The sequence below is a fragment of the Hemicordylus capensis genome, chromosome 1, assembly GCF_027244095.1.
Source record: "Hemicordylus capensis ecotype Gifberg chromosome 1, rHemCap1.1.pri, whole genome shotgun sequence".
Lineage (NCBI taxonomy): Eukaryota > Metazoa > Chordata > Lepidosauria > Squamata > Cordylidae > Hemicordylus > Hemicordylus capensis.
In genome coordinates, this window is record NC_069657.1 from 458,992,498 (window position 1) to 459,011,222 (window position 18,725).

The 18,725-nt window shown below is 47.3% G+C and overlaps 1 protein-coding gene across 18 annotated transcripts in view; it reads right to left on the reverse strand.

Moving 5' to 3' along the window:
• The window catches only part of LOC128325762 (uncharacterized), a 50,301-nt gene extending 32,442 nt beyond the window's left edge, over positions 1-17,859 (reverse strand). For 10 of the 18 annotated variants that reach the window (XM_053251551.1, XM_053251607.1, XM_053251610.1 and 7 more), the window contains exon 1: positions 1,419-1,596. In XM_053251551.1, coding sequence (XP_053107526.1) covers positions 1,419-1,575 — 157 coding nt within the window. In that variant the 5' untranslated portion in view covers positions 1,576-1,596. The other 8 variants (XM_053251502.1, XM_053251510.1, XM_053251535.1 and 5 more) reach the window with 8 other exon arrangements.
• Positions 17,860-18,725: the final 866 nt, after the last annotated feature.

Here is an 18,725-nt window from a genome sequence, read left to right on the forward strand (position 1 = left end):
ACATGGATATGACACTGTGGGGTAACCCACATATATTGATAGGCAAACAACCAATTTTGTGGAAACATTGGGTTGATAAAGGGATTTACCAGTTATCACCGCTGAAAAATGCAAATGATAGCTACAAACCCTTTGCACTCCTGCAAGAGGAGTTCCATCTACCAACAGCATGTGCCTGGCAATATATGCAACTGAGACATACCATATCGGCTCAGTTCGGTCCAGGCGCCCTGGCGTGGCGACCCCAGCAACTCCAGCTATCTTTGGGCTTGCCATTAAGATGGCCTCTCTCCCAAAACTCAATAAGTACCTAGATGCCAGTGTGCATAGAGACATAGACCCTGGGTTAGATTTACTAAGGGACAAATGGAACTTGGTGAACTTTCTGCTAAACTGTCACCTGAGCAATGGCAAAATATTTTAAGTAGTGTTGAATGCAGTACATTGGATCTTAAATTGCGCCTCATCCAGCAGAAGATTATTTTCAGGGCCGACTGGACTCCTCTATACCTTATGCGATTAAAAATGTCCTCAAATAGTCACTGTTGGAGATGCAATAATCCACAGGCCAATCTAACACATATGTTCTGGGAATGTTCCAAAGTGCAAGGCTTCTGGCGAGAGGTCACGATGCGAATTAACTGAGTGCTGGATTCATCTCTTGCACTGAAGGATGGAAATGCAGTGTTGGGGTTTATTCCAACCAGCTGGGGACTAAATTACAGCTCTAAACAATGGCTTTGGCGGAGCCTGCTGGTTGCCAAGAGGGTGATATTGAGGCTATGGAAATCTCCCCATCCCCCTCGGTGCGAGGATTGGGTACAGGACCTGCTTAAGCTTGCGGCACATGAAAAATGGGCCCTCTTAAAAGTAAATAAATGGGATAAATGGCCTGAAATTTGGGATAACTTTCTTAATCTTTTTTTAGAATAAGAATCTTTCTGACCTATCCACATCTTAGTGCAATGGTGATTTTTCCCTTCTTCTTTCCCTTTTTTCCTCTTCTTTCTTTCTTTCTTTCTTTCCTTCTTCCCCTTCTTTCTTGGGGGAGAGTATGGGGGTGGGGGGCAACTTGGGCATGTTGTTGCAAAATTATAAATTGTTATAAAATATTTAAAAATATTAAATTTTTTTAAAAAATGGTTTTGTAAATTGTGGACGATGCAAGTCATTTAATGGTGAATTAAGACATGCTGTTCTGGTAGTCCCAGGTCTTAACAGCCACCTCAATTTTGGAGGATGAATACAACTGAAGGAAGCCCGGGCGGGTGCGTGGCTGGGGGAGTCCCCAAGGCAGTGGGCCCCCAGACAACTGTCTCCCTTGGCCCTATGATAGTGACGCCCCTGCCACTGGTGTTTTTCTCGCTCTTCCACTATGCCCACTAGATCCATGTTTTAACTAGCAACCAAGCACTTACCCATGTTCCTTGTTTTGCTGGGGGAGATGGCTGTCTTTGTTCTCCCGCACCCAAACAGGAGAATCGGGGCTGCTGCCCAGTGCAGCCTGTCCCAGAAACTGCGTCTGCCCCCAACAGGTTTCCCTGGAAAGGGATGAACTTTCCTGTGCCTCCACATTGTGCGTTTCTCCAGGGACACTGATCAGCCGCTGGAATGCCTGCCCTCTTCAGCGGGGGCGGGAGGGTGATGTCAGAGAGGATCCCGGCGCCGTGAACCAATCCCTGCTCAGAGCGCATGTAACGGAAAGGAATCCTGTGGAGTTCTATGTTTTACAGTTTCTTAGACATTCCGGGGTGATGATATCAGCACCCTGAGCAAGGCCTAAGGCCCATAGGTTCTGTCTCAGACCCATCCTCAATCATTACCCTTGCCCCCCAATTAATTAGGAGGTTTAAAGAATCTTTTTAAAATACACTGCAATCCTATTGATGTCTCCTTGAAAGTAAGGCCCATTGTGGTTAATAGAACTTACTCTATGGTTAGCAAATACAGGATTTCAGCCTCAATTAATAAGGCACTGAATCAAACAAGAGCAAACAAACTGGCAGCAATCACAGTTTCCCAGCAATACCACAGCAAAAAATGGGAATTGGAATCTCCTTTTCTTCTGCAACCACACAATGGAACCCTTGAGAGGCAGTGTGGTGTAGGGGTTAGAGTATTGGACTAGAGTTGGGGAGACTTGGGCTCAGAGCCATGCGGCTGACTGCATCACCTTGGCCCATCCCTCTCTGTCAGCCTCAACCTGCCTCACAGAGTTGTCAAGACAAAAGTGGTGAGGAAAAATCAGGTGCAATGCCCTGAATTCCTGAGAGGAAGGGCAGGATAGAAAGATCCCGTTGACTCTGCCAAAAGGAGGGAGGGAGGGAGGGAGGAAGAGACGGAATAAGGCTGAACAAAACCATCTTCAATGTTTTCCAGGGCGTCTGCCCCTTGAGGCCATCTTTTTCCTTTTTCCATTTCACCAACCTCATAGGGCTGTTAGGAGAATAAAAAGGAGCTCTCTCTGTATGCAACACCGTGAGCTCCTTGGTGCATGCATCAATACAAGGTCTGAGAGAATGATGGGTATTCAAATGCTGATCTAAAGCTGATCTTTTTATTTTAAACAAAAACCCAAACAAAACATGCAAGTCTTGTGCACATTGAAGAATGGGGGAAAGAGCAAGATAGAGATTTCCTACCATGGGGCAAGGGGAGGCAGTTGTCTTGGGGCCCGCTGCCTCGAGGCCCCCCCCGAGACATGTCACATGACTCCCCATTGCCCACCCGCCCAGCCTGGTATTTTTTTAAAAAAAATTCTTTTACATTTTTGCCACTGCATGGTCAAGGGATGGCTGCCGGGTGTGTGTGTGTGTGTGAGCCAGGGGTACTCCTTCTCCCCACCACCACCACCCCCGGCAGTGGCGACCTCACTCACAGAGCAATGCAGGGCCTGCCATTCGGGCCCGGCTCTTGCCAACCGCGAGGTACGCCTGTGCAGTGGAAAGAGCGTCGCTGTGAAGATCAATCATCACAGCGAGTCTCTTTCCACTGTGCAGGCAGGCACACCTCCAGGATGTAGTCCAGCGCTCTGGGCTCCTTGGAGGGAGAGCGGGATATATCATGTGTCCAAAGGTAGTGGGGACAAAGAGAGTAGCTGTGACCCACTGCAAGGAGCCCTGGAGGGACACTCCTCGGCTCACACAAGGACACACCGATTGGACGCAAGAGGTGGGAAGCTGGCAATGCCCTGGAAAATCCACAGGCCTGTCCTGCACAGAAATGCACAGTCCTGCTGTGACCTTAACCAACTCACAATTTTTGTAATTGGTTTTAAAAAATCCCTCATTAATCAGGCAACAGGTTTCTCTTTAAGAAAACCTTTGGTGCCTGCTTTTGATGTGTTTTAGAAAACCAAAGCAACTCCATTTTACTTAGAAAACCTCATTCTAACTTAATGTAACCCCAGCCCAGCTCAGGGCCATCACGGCCTCTCATGATCAATGTCACTATCTCTCTCCACTAAATTGTATCTAAGAAACTTGGTTCTCACTGTTCTTTTGCTGACAGTTAAGAAAACAGGATGTAACCAAATAAGGAGTGATCTCCAGATGAATAATGAATCATTCGCATGCGTACTAGATACTTAGTCCACCATTTTGTTGCCACGTATACTGTGTCTAGGGTGTCAGCATCATTCAGATTGTTTGTATAAATGTAAGATGCACCTGTAACCAAACGGTAATCAGTTTGAGAGCATAATGCCCACTGATTACCTGTTGCAACTGCAGTGCAATAAAATGCCTCTAAAGTATTCCTACTGAGTCTGTTTGATTGGCTTAGGGCGGACCCAGGGACGAACCGAATTCACATCAATTTGGTGCCGTGAGAGTCGGATGTGACCTGGGTGGACGATTTGACCTGTCTCGGGACAACGAAATCCTGCGCGCCCCACAGCGTTTTGTCTGTGGAGGATTCTCTTAGGCCCAAGACGCGCCAATCGTTACAACATGCCACATCCGGGAATAGAGGCAAGAGTGAATGGAGGTGTGAACAGTGGAATGAAAGGAGAGTGAAATCCAGAGACGTCTCTTGGTGAGTACCCAGTCCGAGCAGGGGCGAAGGGAAACTTACAGCCCGAGAAGGGGCAAACTTACAGCCCGGGAAGGGGCAAACTTACTGCCCGAGAAGGGGGAAACTTAAGTCCGACAGCCCAATAGGGGCAGCCCGTGCAGGGGCAAAACTAGAGCCCAATAGGGGCAGCCCGTGAAGGGGCAACATAGGGGGGGACTATGGGGAGTATGCGTGTTGAGGAATTGGGTGATTCTCACGGGAGGGGAAGGTGCCCTCAGAATGAATGTTTTAAAAACACCTCTGTATGGAAGTTTGGCCACTATGAACTCGAGTCAGAGGCCTCCTGGCCCCGAAAATAACATCCTTTTGCAATTGCCTTTATTTTATACACATACCGGTAAATTTTAATAACACCAATATGCCTAGGCCTACCAAAGAAACCCCCACCATATGTATTACCATCATACGCCAAGCGGCTTCTCCTTTCCAACATGCTATGGAGAACAAAGGAACTCTCTCAGTCTGTAAAGAGAGGGAGGGGTCTGAAGAAAGTATTAAAGAAGAAAGAATGATTGTCTTTAGCAAAAATCATGTTGTCTCTGTGTTCTGTTTCCAAGCTCAAAACAGCTGCTTGCTGTCCTTGTGTTGCAAACAGTCTAATTTCTGCTGTTACTGTCCCGTTGTAACCAAGCCAAAAGACAACACTGTTCTTGCTGCAAAAAGTTTCTCCGAACAAAAGACTGCTTTTGTTCTCTTTTTCTTTTTTCCCCTTTTCTTTCTCCCCTCTCTCTTCAACTGCTTGCAGTTGGAAAGGAGGAAAGAAAATGGAGTTTGAAGGAATGCACATGTTGAAGTTTTATGCAGAGAATTGCACGGGGGGAAACTAGAAGGAGGCGTGAAAGGATTTTCATTGGAAGTTGTTAAAAAGTTGAAAGGAACCAGTAAGTTGGAAAATGTAAGTTGTGCTGTGGAAAGGTAATATGGAATTACAGATTGTTTTATGGATGACTATGATAAGTTTGTTCTGTTTGAGCTACTTTCTTAACTGAGTTTATGGCTAACATATTTAAAATGTTATAAAATTCTTTGTGACTCATATGAAGTTTTTTTGGTTTTCTGGTTTTGGTTTTGTTTAGTCCTTTGTTCTGTGAAATACACAAGACAAGCCTCTGTGTATGTGCGCATGTTTCTGAGCGGGAGCCCAAAGCTCTGGTTCTGTGTAGGAATCCAACCCCCATCAATCTTATAACTCACCTCTGTGAAGATGAGGTTTCTGTTGTATCTGTGAATGTATTTATTCTAGTGACATGTCTTTTTCTGTAAACTGTTCCAGACCAAACTTGTTCTGACACTCAATTCCAAAACTGGCAGTTATTATATTAATTGAACATAAAATTGGTCATGGCCTGAGCAACAGGGGGAACTTTTAGAGTCCCAGCTGGCCAACTGGGTTCTGAATCTTCCCACCTCTGCAAAAGTGCTGCTTATGGCTGGCTAAATGCATTAGGCATAAGAGCAAGCTCTATTTTATTCACTCTTATATCAAGTTGATTGTGATATTTCTGCCACTACTGAGTATCATTATGTTTACTGATTTCCATGACATGGTCTATCTTATCTTACCTGTTTTCTGTGAGCTCAAACTTTTCTCTAAACCAGAAGTTTCCCTTTCAAATTCTTGCTCACAACTGAGAGCTGATCTCTGATGAACAATGGCAGCTCTGCCCATTTCCAGATGGGAGGGGGAAGGAGCTTCTCTGTAAAGCAGTTTGTGTTCCAGCCAGTTAATTGTGGGTGAGAAGGAAAAATGGATTTTAAGATAAATCCGTCTAATTGTATTACTGTCATGTTTTTGCAAAATCTATGCAATATTTCTGCTAACTGATTTGATGTAAACTGAGAGCTAATAATCAAATGGTCTAAGGTTTAAATTTTAAATTTGTCTCATCCACTAGTCCTGCTATGCCTTCACAGTAGCTGAATCTTAAAATTCCAGATCCCAGACATGAGATTTGATGAAAGGAATTTTGTTTTGCCAATCCTGCAAGTGGAAGGGAGTTCCAAAGTACCGATTTGCATTTTACCTAGAAGACTTCCCAGTTTGAAAGGATCAAGCTTTGTGTGTTACTGTGAAACCCATACCCTGTTTTCACAGCTCCTGGTGAGAGACTTGACTTTATCATCACAGGTTTCACCCCTCTGCAAGATTATGGACAATTTTTCTGATAACACCTTTTACTAAAGAGGCCTGTAAAAAGGGACACTTTAATTTGCTTCATGAGACATTAGGCCTCGTCCAGAAGTCTCAATCCTTTTTTATCAAGGTATAATATTTTGCCTGGGGGCATGGACAGTTTCTTTTTTATATAGGTCTCCCCCCCCCCCCGAAGATATTGTTGCCCTACAAAGATGTCAAACCCCAAACCCTTACTCATTGGTCACTTGCTAAGTTATGAGGCTAAAGATGGAGAACTGGAACGCCAGAACTCTCTACACGTGACCTAGATGAAGATCCCAAAGCCAGATGTTACTGACGAATCACCCCTTTATGGAGGAAGAAGTCAGATATACTGGATGGAGATTGATTGCCCTGACAAAGGCCTGTAAGTATGATTGTCAGCCAATGTGGTGCAGTGGTTAGAGTGCTGGACTAGGACCGGGGAAACCCGAGTCCGAACCCTCATTCAGCCATCACACTTGCTGGGTGACACAGGGCCTGCCTCACAGGGTTGTTGTAAGGAGGAAGAACAGGATACAGAAGAGAATGTGAGATGCCACATGGAAACTGGACTTGAGGGCCTTGGTGAAATTCGAGCGCTGAAGTTTTATGTTGCAGCCTCTTGACCTGAAAGGCTTTAATGCCTCCTCAAAACCCCAACTGTGAATGCCTTTTTCCTTTTGACTTTCTTGCTTTGCTTTTGCCCAGGATTGCCATTTTGTTATCATGATCAGAAACCAGCCTACAACACAAGCCACCAAGCCCTAAATGAGGACATCATCCCCTGTTCTGGTCTTCGGGAGAAGAGGGGCCCATGGCAAGCAGGAAAACAAAAACATAAATTGAACAAAAAAAAAAAAAAAAGCCAAAAGACCAAATTGAAAATAGCCCCAGGTTTTATCCATCCTTTGTATTATTTGCCTTGAAAACTTGATTTTCCTTTTGTGCTGATGGTTGGTACCCAGAGACTTAGTCTCAGGACGCTGTCCCTACATGGGTTTGGGGGGAGGGAATTGGCAACTCACTTGCCTGTCTTTCTCTCAAGTAATCAGGTTTGCAACCAACAGTGCCTTGAATTGTCTTTCCAAGAAGGATTGGTCCTCCCCAGATCGAAGGAATACCTGGATCCATCGCCAGAACGTGATCCCAAGGGAGTCTCCAGAGGACATCAACACTGACCCAGGAAAACTGACCACCATCATCAGCTACCCGAGGGCAGTCCCTATCTGCATTTCCAATCCAACCCAATGGTGACAGAACGTCCATCTGCTACCCTGTCCTGTGTTCGAAGAAGAGGGCTTAATGCACAGTTCATCTTCCTGCTCCTAAGTGCTGTAGGAGAGGGATAGACAACAAATGTCTGAAGACTGCCTGATAACAAACAGGCAAGCCAATTTGTTCACTTTCCTCTGGAGTCATATGTACAACAGCATCTCCCCAAGCTGTAAAGCCCTGGAACCATCCTACCTGGGTGACATGATTTCAAAATTCTGCCAAAGACACTATTTCAGATTTCCCACAAGGGGGGGGGAGGAGTCAAGGCTCCCAAACACATGAACATTCGAGCTTGTCTGTGGACATTAGCCAAACAAGCCAAAGCAACACTTTGGAGAGGAGAACACTAGGGAGAGGAGAGCTGGTCTTGTGGTAGCAAGCATGACTTGTCTCCTTAGCTAAGCAGGGTCTGCCCTGGTTGCATTTGAATGGGAGACTCTATGTGAGCACTATGAGATCTTCCCTTAAGGGATGGAGCCGCTCTGGGAAGAGCAGAAGGTTTCAAGTTCCCTCCCTGGCTTCTCTAAGATAGGGCTGAGAGAGATTCCTGTCTGCAACCTTGGAGAAGCTGCTGCCAGTCTGTGAAGACAATACTGAGCTGGATAGACCAATGCCAATGGTCTGACTCAGTACTGTATATGGCAGTTTCCTATGTTCCTAACACGGATCAGAGAACATCCAGGATAGCCGAAATCCTGCAACGTTGTAGCAGTGTATCCGCTGCAGAAAGGGAGGGAGGTAAAGATCCTCCTCCTCGGCTCCTGGTTGGCTGGTTTCATGCTGAAGCTCAGCAGAGCCCGCCCCTCCACCTGACGGACAGGCTTCCGAAAATGAGCCCTGCACAAGCTTGAGCTGTGACTCTGGCAGCAGCTGCCCTCCTCTGGTTCCTGGCTTGCCAGCCGCGTCCTTGCTTAAGCGCTGAGACTGGCAGGAGACGTCAACGAGGCCTGTTGATTTCAATAAGACTACTTGTGAGTCATTTAGTGTGGCTGTGAGCCAGTGAGTGAAATAGCCAATCCCTCGAACAGTAATACTTAATACACACACACTGAGAGAAACGTTAACAGTCACAAGACAGGCTACTCCAGTCACTGGCTCACATTCACAATGGGTAAGCAGACATAAAGTGTAAAGTGTTGTTGTTTTTAAAAGTGTTTTAATTGGTTTCAAGCAGTTTTCATCAATTTTGAATTGTTTTTATATTGTTTTTAGAATTGTGGGTTTTACAGGTGAAACTCGGAAAATTAGAATATCATGCAAAAGTCCATTAATTTCAGTAATGCAAATTAAAAGGTGAAACTGATATATGAGACAGACGCATTACATGCAAAGCGAGATAAGTCAAGCCTTAATTTGTTATAATTGTGATGATCATGGCGTACATCTCATGAGAACCCCAAATCCACAATCCCAGAAAATTAGAATATCACATGGAACCAAGAAGACAAGGATTGTAGAATAGAACAATATCTGAAAATTATACGGCTAACATTATAATGCCCTCATACAAATCTATGGTGCAACCACACCTGGAGTCCTGCGTACAATTCTGGTCACCGCATCTTAAAAAGGACATTGTAGAACTGGGAAAGGTGCAGAAAAGGGCAACCAAGATGGTCAGGGGCCTAGAGCACCTTTCTTACGAGGCAATAGAACAATATCGGACCTCCGAAAAGTATACAGTGTTCTGTGCTTGATTGGCCAGCAAACTCGCCTGACCTGACCCCATAGAGAATCTATGGGGCATTGCCAAGAGAAGGATGAGAGACATGAGACCAAACAATGCAGAAGAGCTGAAGGCCGCTAATGAAGCATCCTGGTCTTCCATAACACCTCATCAGTGCCACAGGCTGATAGCATCCATGCCACGCTGCATTGAGGCAGTAATTGCTGCAAAAGAGGCCCAAACCAAGTACTGAATACATATGCATGCTTATACTTTTCAGAGGTCCGATATTCTTCTATTCTTCAATCCTTGTCTTCTTGGTTCCATGTGATATTCTAATTTTCTGGGATTGTGGATTTGGGGTTCTCATGAGCTGTACGCCATGATCATCACAATTATAACAAATTAAGGCTTGACTTATCTCGCTTTGCATGTAATGCGTCTGTCTCATATATCAGTTTCACCTTTTAATTTGCATTACTGAAATTAATGGACTTTTGCACGATATTCTAATTTTCCGAGTTTCACCTGTATATCTCAACAGCATTCCGGACTCCAGTAGTGAGATAATCCCGAGAATCCTTGCTTTCCAGAGGTGGCAGACCAGTCTTAAAAGGATGGCTCAGTTTCCAATAGTCCAGAAAAATCCCAGGAGAAGTACGATTTCGGCTAACAATCTGCAAAGCTTCCTCATACCATGGGCCATTCTCCATTCGGAAATTCTGAGCTTCATCCACAATGATGTGCTTGACTGAACGACAGTACAGCGTGAAATGGTTCCCCATGAAACTAGTCACAACACTGGTTTGGGGCATTTTCTTCCTAAAACAAAATGTTTTTAAAATATCATCCAAAATTGATTAGGCTTAAGCTGGTGCTTTTTAACAGAAAATAATGCTGTGCCAAGCAGAGACACACTCCTCTAAAATGCTAACCCCTTAAATTAGTAGCAATGCAGTACAAAACATGGCCACAGGAGGGCACCTTTTTGCCACACAAGGGGAAAATGCTTTGTCCTTTCCCATTCCGGTAGCCTAGCCTCAGCTTGCTTCGCTGCAAAAAGTGTCCGGAAGAGGGCACCCTTTTGCCACGCCACAAAGATGCATCGCCCTCAAATCCTCACCCCACGGCAGTGCAAAAAATGGCCACAGGAGGGCATCCTTTCGCCACACCCTTTGTCACACCTGCACAACATTAGGCCCAGGGGCCAGATTTGGCAATAGGGCACGTTTTTCCTTGGAAGTGGGTGGGCAAAGGGGCGGCAGGAAAAGTGGTGAGGTGGCACGGGGCTGGGGGCAGGGCACGGGTGCTTCCTGCATATGCTGCCAGCCACTTCCCCATTGCCATTCACCTGAGCCCCTTTGCTGCTCTCGGGGCCGGGAGCGGACGGGGCAGGGCTGCAGGCGTGGTGGCGAAGGCAGATGTGCCACTGCTTCAACATCCCCCGCGCCGGCCCCAGTCCCCATTGCCCTGGCTCCCAAGCAGAGGCGTAACTAGGGAAAATGGCGCCCGGGGCAAGCACTGAAATTGCGCCCCCCCCCCCCGCCACGCTCCTCCCACCCGGCCGCCCCCGGAAATATGGAAATGTGTCACAGCCATAGTCAAATGTGGGTTGTGGGCTGCATCCGTGCAAGTATACTGGGACAGGAAAAAGGAAACATGAGGCTACAAGGCTCTTTAGAAATATATATTTTAAAGAAATGTCTTGCATACCAACAGCCTAAGTTTGCAGTCTTCATGGCTAGAAAATAAATGCTTTTAAACATAGTAATAGGCTTTGTGTCCCAAAATGGAAAAGACAAGACAGGTATTCTAGTCTTTTCCATCATAGATATTCTAGTCTATTCAAGATTTATGCTTATATTATAATAGAGACTTAAATTATAATAGACATATATTCTAGTCTATCATAGATATTCTATGTTTATTAATTCTATAATAATGTCTATTTGTAGCACACTTTACGTTGGTTGTATTCCTGGGAAACTCAATGGCCACATTCAGCCACCATTATTTGAGCCATGATCTCCCCTCCTCTTTATGCTTCCCTCTCATACACAGTCTTAATAAATAACCTCCTGGTTTAATTAAATCACCATTTGCCTATGCACCTGAACAGCAAAACTGAGGTTTGGGCCCTTCATATACCAGAACTGCAAACCACACTGTGTGATTCTAGTTTGGGGGGCTTACTCAGCAGTTTATTGGATGTAAGCTGTGAATGTGAATGCATCCAATTGGATTGAACATAAGGGCAAGTTATGGTTTGATTACGTAGGAAGCTGTCTACAGAGTCAGATATTGGTCCACCTAGCTCACTATTGCCCACACTGACTGGCAGCAGCTCTCCAAGGTTTCAGGCAGGAGTTTCTCCCAGCCCTACCTGGAGGTAGGGATTGAACCTGGGATCTTCTGCATGTTATTTGCAATTACACCTGACTTGCTTGAAATAAATACACATAAATAAATAACCCCCAACATACATCTGACTTGCTTGAAATAAAAACACAGGCAAATCAAAAAGATCATGAATAAGTAGGGGTGAGATTTTTCTTTGTTTTAAAAAAGCCTTCCCAATTTCCTCTTATTTTTAAAACTCTCTCAAAGGAAAATATAAGTTTAATATGTAAAACAAAATACACATTGAATGAAAAACCGTGATTAACTTTTTAAAAACTATTAAGTATGTAATTAGAAGGATTCCATTACATTAAGATACCAATTTCTTTAAAGCCAGAAATAATACCTACTGAAACTTTAATTATTTAAACAAGGAGAGAAAAAGACATGTTATCTTCCCTAACAAAGATTAAAATCAATTTAATTGGTTCTCCACTGCCTTGACATGATTCTCACTGTGAGTCAAGCAACCAAAGAGGGAAATTAATATTGCAGCTGTTAATCAAGTGATATTTGTGCACTCTATCTTATTAAAGCTACAGGGGCAGAAAGAAAAACTTCCCATTGCTACTTTTTGGACCAATTTGTTCACACTGTATTAAATGGGATTCCCCCCCCTTCAAAAATATAGATGCTGTACTTATGTTTTGGAGACAGAACATCTACAATATGCACAAGGCACAAATGAACAAGGCTGAAAATGTTGTAGACTGTATGTTGCTAATAAAAATCTGCTATAAAGAATAAACCTAGTATTAATCCAGACAGACTGAACATTATTCAAAAATTATATTAATGAGTTCCAAATTAAATTTGCCACCCCACCCCCACATGCTAAGGGATGCTCCAGAAGTTGTAATTATTAGCAGAGCTGCAAAGATCTTGTGTACTAGTACTACTAGTTTCCTTTTGCAATCCCACCTCTGCAAAAGGAAACTCATGCATGCAAGCCAGGAGAGCGACTTGTGGCTCCACTTGCATTGCATGAGTTTCCTTTTGCAGAGGTGGGATTGCAAAAGGAAACTCGAGCAATGCAAGTGGAGCCACAAGTCGCTCTCCTGGCTTGCATTGCCCGAGTTTCCTTTTGCAATCCCACCGGGACTCACACAATGCAAGCCAGAAACACAATGCAAGCCAGGAACTCACACAATGCAAGCCAGGAGAGCGCCACTGGCTCCACTTGCAGGCAACGACCCTCGGTTTGGGGCGGTGGGGAGCCTGCTATGCAAAGCACAGAAGAGCTAGAAGGAGGCCGTTATGCAAGGGAGTAGGGACATTCTCTCACACACAACACACACGGGGGAGAGAGAGATTTGAGCAATGAAACTTACTTTGTTAATGCAGAAGCAGAACAGAAGAATAAAATGCAGCCAGAGGGCAGTGTGGTGGGCAAACGGCAGGCAGGCCGAGTCAGAGAAGGTCCCCAGCAGCAGCTGCGCTCTCAACTAAACCAAGCTGCTCCGCTCCTCCTCGTGCGTGCAGCAAGCAGGGAGGGAGGAACTGAGACAACCAGCATGGTCGGCATGTGTTCTCCGGCAGCCAATGGGAGCTCCCGCCCGCCGGAGATCTCCGTAATGAGAAAAAAAATCACACAAAAAATCTTTTTTGCCAAAGGCAGGGGATTAGTGGGGGCACTTTTTGGCGCCCCCTGCCAAGTGGCGCCTGGGGCACGTGCCCCCCCCCCGCCCCCCTATCGTTACGCCCCTGCTCCCAAGTTCCTCTGCTGCTGCCAGGCCTGGGAGCTTTCCGAGAATGAAGGCATGTCTGTGCACTGATGGGGAGCGAGGGTGCATGCCGGCCCTCATTCCCACCAGTCTCCTGGCCCAGGTGGCAGCAGAGCGGTTTGCCGACGAGGCATTGGCACATCCCTCCCCAATCTCTCACAGCAGTGGGCCCCCTCGCCACCGCGTCGGCCACCCTCCCCCCCCGCCCACTCGCCAGGGCCAGCTCCCAGCCCCAGAAGCAGCAGAGGGGCTCATAGCCCCGGGCCACCTTGCCGCCACTCCTGCCCCCCGTCCCTCCGCCAGCGGACAGCCGGGCCACTGGGATCGTGAGGGGATGTGGGCTGCCGGGGTGGGGGGAGGGAAGTTGAATGTAAAAATAAAGACAATCACCATTATGAATTACTTTAAATTATTAAACTATTAACTATTGCTTAATTCTTTAACGGTGTTGTTTGTTTTAAATTTGGCCTGGGCCCCCGCAGGCCAAGTCACGGTTGGTTTCAGCCCAGCGGGGCATTTGAGTTGTGCACCCCTGGAGTAAGACACTCCTATCCTTCACTGCGCCCCAATTCACAAGTCTGCCTATTAGAGAAAAGTATCACATCTCTCTCTCACACACACTCACACACACAGAGAGAGGGAGAAATGGCTCCATCTCAGCAAATTAAAGCTCTGGCCCTGTTTCCCTTTGGTTCCACACCTGGTCAAGGCCTTGCAGTTCTCCTGGACGGTTCTGATTTCCTCCAGGAAAGCCTCTCGGCCCGTTCGCGGGACCCGCAACAAAGACCTCCCAGGAAGTTTGACTGCCCAACTTCTCCTCCGGCTTATCTATATACCCCCAGAGCTGCCACTTCCCTAGTCGTGCGCTAGCCAGCACGGGAGAGCATCGCTTTTGTTTCCTCTGGTCCCCTGAGCTGCTATTTTGCGGCCTCTCACGTATTCAGCTACGGGTTTCCGTGGCGGAGATGGACTCATTTGTAAAGACACGTTTCCCCCCCATTTCACAATCCAATGCAAACACAAAATTCAGGGACTTCACATTTCCTCCGCAAGAGAGCTCTTCTTTCCCACCGCCTGCCTCTTCCAACCTCCTCTGCCATATTCTCCTGCCAATAATTGCAAAATAGGGGTGTTTCTCCTTCCTCCCCCCCCCAACACCCCCCAGGTTATTACAAGCTAAATCTCCCAGGTCTTTAGATCAAGCCAAGCCACAAGAAATAAAGCCAAGAGCCAGGATGTTTCCAGCAACTGCTGCCAAACGGCAGAGTTCAGCATGTGTGGTCTCGCAGCAGAATAACAACTCTTCCCAGGTGGAATTAGCAGGGAAGACACGCCCAGTGGGGAGCGTTCAACAAATCCACTCGCAAACCTGGCCCTATCTTGGGCAATCCAGTGTCTCTTCTTTTCCAAGGAAGTTTGTTTTGATTTGATTTCTTTATATTTAGATCCCACCCTTTGTGCTAAGACCCCACGGCAGTTAACAACACGGATAAAACAATGCAATTCAATAACACAAACAGAAGCACAGGCTGAAACAATAGAACTCAATTTTTTTTTAAAACCCCATAAAAATAGAAGGTAGCTAAACATTTTAAATGAGCAGGGAGAGTTCATTGACCAAAGGCCTGAATGAAAAGGGCAGTCTCCACTTCCCTCCTGAAGGCTGGGAGCCATGCCGGGCTCAGCTGAGAGCGGGTGCCACAGCCTGGGGGCAAGCACCGAGAAGGCCCTGTCCCGTCTGCTCGAGAGCCAAGCCCCAGCAGGTGTGGGCACACGGAGCAAAGGCCTCCCAGCCGATCTACTCAGGGGGAAGACAGATTCAGACAGAAGCGGGTGGTCCTTAAGGTACCCGAGGCCCAAGCCATTGAGGGCTTTTAAAGGTAATAACCAGCACCTTGAATTATACCCGGAAACTGTACAGACTGGCGAGAATCATTCATTCTGGAACGTGGTTGGCAGAGAGGAGAAATGAACCTAGTGAGGAGAAACCTAAGTATGTAGTACTTAGTCTGGGCTCCTTGGAGGAAGAGCAGGATATAAAATGTAAATAATAATCATAACAACAACCACCACCACCACCTATATTCCCTACCTTTAGGGCACATCAGCCTCCAGATGGCTTTCAAACATAGGTCAGGTATCGTTTTGTGTAGCACTGTCCTGGCAGCGGGTTTAGGACCACAAGGTCCGCATTTGTCCACGAAGGGTTCAATTAAAATCTCCAACAAATATTAGACAGATATTGAATAAGCTATCAAGGAAGGTTGCATGCAGGAGGTTCCAGCATGGTGTAGTGGTTAGAGTGTTGGACCAGGACCAGGGAGACCTGAGTTCAAATCCCCTTTCAGCCCTGAAACTCACTGGGTGACTCTGGGCAAGTCACGAATCTCTCAGCCTAACCTACCTCACAGGGTTGTTGTAAGAATAAACATAACCATGTACACCGTTTTGAGCTCCTCGGAGGAAAAGCGAGATATAAGTGTAAAATAAGTAAATAGGTTCCTTTCCTGGCAGCATCTCCAAGATATGGCTGAGAGAGACTCCTGCCTGCCACCCCGGAGAAGCTGCTGCCAGCCTGGGTAGGCAATACTGAGCTGGATGGACCAAGGGTCTGACTCAGTATATGGCAGCTTCCTAGGTTCCTTATCCAATGTCTCAATGAAGATTGCCCGAATTTGTTAGGATCACCCAAAGCCTTTAGATAGGACAGTATATAAATGTCATTAATTAATTATTAAAATAATAAGAGTTCACACATGGAAAGCTTTAATTATCTAAGCCCCACTCCCACCCCATCCAATGATAAATCTGCTGGGTTGCTGTTTTTTGTCTTGCATTGAGTCATTAAGCACTGATGTAGCTTAATATATATATAGCTGCTAATATTGTCAGACCGACCCAGTCACAGTTAAGTGACACACACACACACACACACACACACCCCGATGATCTGCTTTCCTGCGTCTTTCCTCGAATTACTGCAGTATCAGTTCTTCCCCTTTTTAGCACTCTTGAATACATTTATTTACTCATTTTGCGGGTTGTGGCAGACCAGAGGTGGGGGGACGTTAATAATGATGTTCCCCGGGGATCTACCTTCAGTCGAGAGATTGCTCTGATCCCACTTGGGGAGCACGCCACTCCTGCAAGGTAGGCTGCCACCAGTTGAAGGCTGATCTCGAACCATGAACCCGACACGGCTTCAACACACCCAGGATCAGCGGCACACACGGATCTTCTCTTTCCGCCAAGGTTTGCAAAGTTGAGCCTCGATAGTGGCAGCTGACGGGCCACTGGGAAGTTGACCGGGCTTTTGCTCTCTGTTCTTTCTTTCTTTCTTGCCAAGGGGCGCAGACCGGAAGCGGCTCTGAACCACTCAGCCTTGGGCCCGCATGGATTTCCCTGGGCTGCCCCACTCCAATTTCCCTCTGCCTACTGACCTGGGCTTCCTTCCCCTCTAGCTGCCCAGTGCATAACCCAGGTGCTGATTGGCAAAAGAGCCAGCACGGTGTAGCGGTTGGAGTGCTGGACTCGGGACGGGGAGACCCGAGTTCGAATCCCCATTCAGCCATGAGACTTGCTGGATGTGACTCTGGGCCAGTCGCTTCTCTCTCTCAGCCTAACCTACCTTGCAGGGTTGTTGTGAAAGAGAAACTCAAGTATGTAGTCCACCGCTCTGGGCTCCTTGGAGGAAGAGCAGGATATCCTATATAATAAAAGGCTTCAGCGTGATCCCGTGCGCCCGTGTCTTTTCCGGCTGTTCTGAGCATGCACGGAGCGCATGCTCAGTACTGCCGAAAAAGAGACGGCCGCCCCTCTTTACCAAAATTTAAGGACAGACCATGTTGATTGTAAGGGCAGACCAAAGCGGCTCATTTAAATGGCCCCTCGGCCACCGCCGCCGAATGGCCGCCCGCCCTCCAAGCTGAAATTTGCACAAGAAGCCCCAAGCCCCACGTTTAAGGGCCAAAAAGGCCCATGAAAATGCCCCCGCGGCTGCCGCCGCCAACCGCCCGCCCCCCCAGCTGCCGAGACCTCCTCACCCATGCCAGATCGCTTCTGCCCGAGGCCACGTCCGTTAATCGATTGCATGAGCAACGCAGAGAAGGAGAGAGGCGCTCGCTTGCAGATAGACTCGCAATAGCCGTCCTTTGCGGCCAAAGCGCCAGGACAGAAAGAGGCTTTAAGGAGTGAGCAGCTCTGCAAGCGAGCGCCTCTCTCCTCCTCTACGTTGCTCATGCAGTCGAACAAAGGACGTGGCCACGGGCAGAAAAGGTCTCGGCAGCTGGGAGGGCGGGCAGTTGTTTGCCAGCGGCAGCCGCGGGGGCATGTTCCTGGGCCGTTTGGGCCCTCAGCTGGGAGGGCGGGCTGCCGGTTGGCGGCAACAGCCGCGGGGGCATTTCAATGGGCCCTTCCAGCCCTTTAACATGGCGGGGGGGGGAGGAGGACTCAGCCAGCCGGGAGGACGGGCTGCCAGAACACACCGTTGCAAAAGCACAAGCCAAGTTGCCTGCAAGCCCAGCTCGTGGAGCGGACGGCAGCCGCCATTTCCTCACCCTTTCCCCGGCCAACCAATCACCTCTTGAGAAATCCCAACCCCCCCCCCCCCCCGCCCCTTCCAGCTACGGGCGGGAAAACAGCCTGCCTAAATAACGGCCGCGCGCAGCCGCCGAGCTGACTAACGGTCTCTTCCCTCCTTCACCGTCAGAGCAGATTATTCGGAGAGCAAAACGAGAGGCTTCTTTCTGGCACTTCCTTGCCCAGATTGGCTCAGAACATCCAGGAGTGGCTTTCTATTCGTGATTTACAACCCAATTCTGCCCAGAGGCTAAACTCCCTGAGGGGAGCAGGGGAGCCCTCAGGACCAGAGAAAGGGCTTTCCCACTCTCAGTGGAATAACCTTTGGACTTTTATTTGACAAGCACGTTGATGATTTCTGTCCCCACATTGTCAAAATAGACGGAAGAGAACCCTGAGATCAGCCAGAAGTCGAAACTCCCTGAGGGGAGTCAGCCCACCAGCCGGCAGGGAAGCCCTCAGGACCAGAGAAAGGGCCTTTCTGCTCACAGTGAACTGGCCTAAAATCTCAGTTTTTGAAAACTGTGAAGAGCAAATTGTTGATTGCTCATTTGTGGGCAAAATTCAAGGCCAAAGAAAAGTAATTTTTAAAAAATTAGAGAGAAGAGGGTGAAGGAAAAAAGAAATACTATTGGGGGGGGGGCAACCTACAAATGTATTAAATAAGTACCTTAAGTTTAACACTGAGTTGAAAAAATAAAGGAGAGCTTTTAAACAAGAAATATGCTCGAAGACTTGCCTCAGAAGTAAGGAAAAACTTACTGAGGGAGATGGAAGGCCCAAAGAGAGCGGACAAGACGAGGGGAGGGAAACAAAATAGACAGAGGGGCGAGGGGGAAGAGGGGAAAAC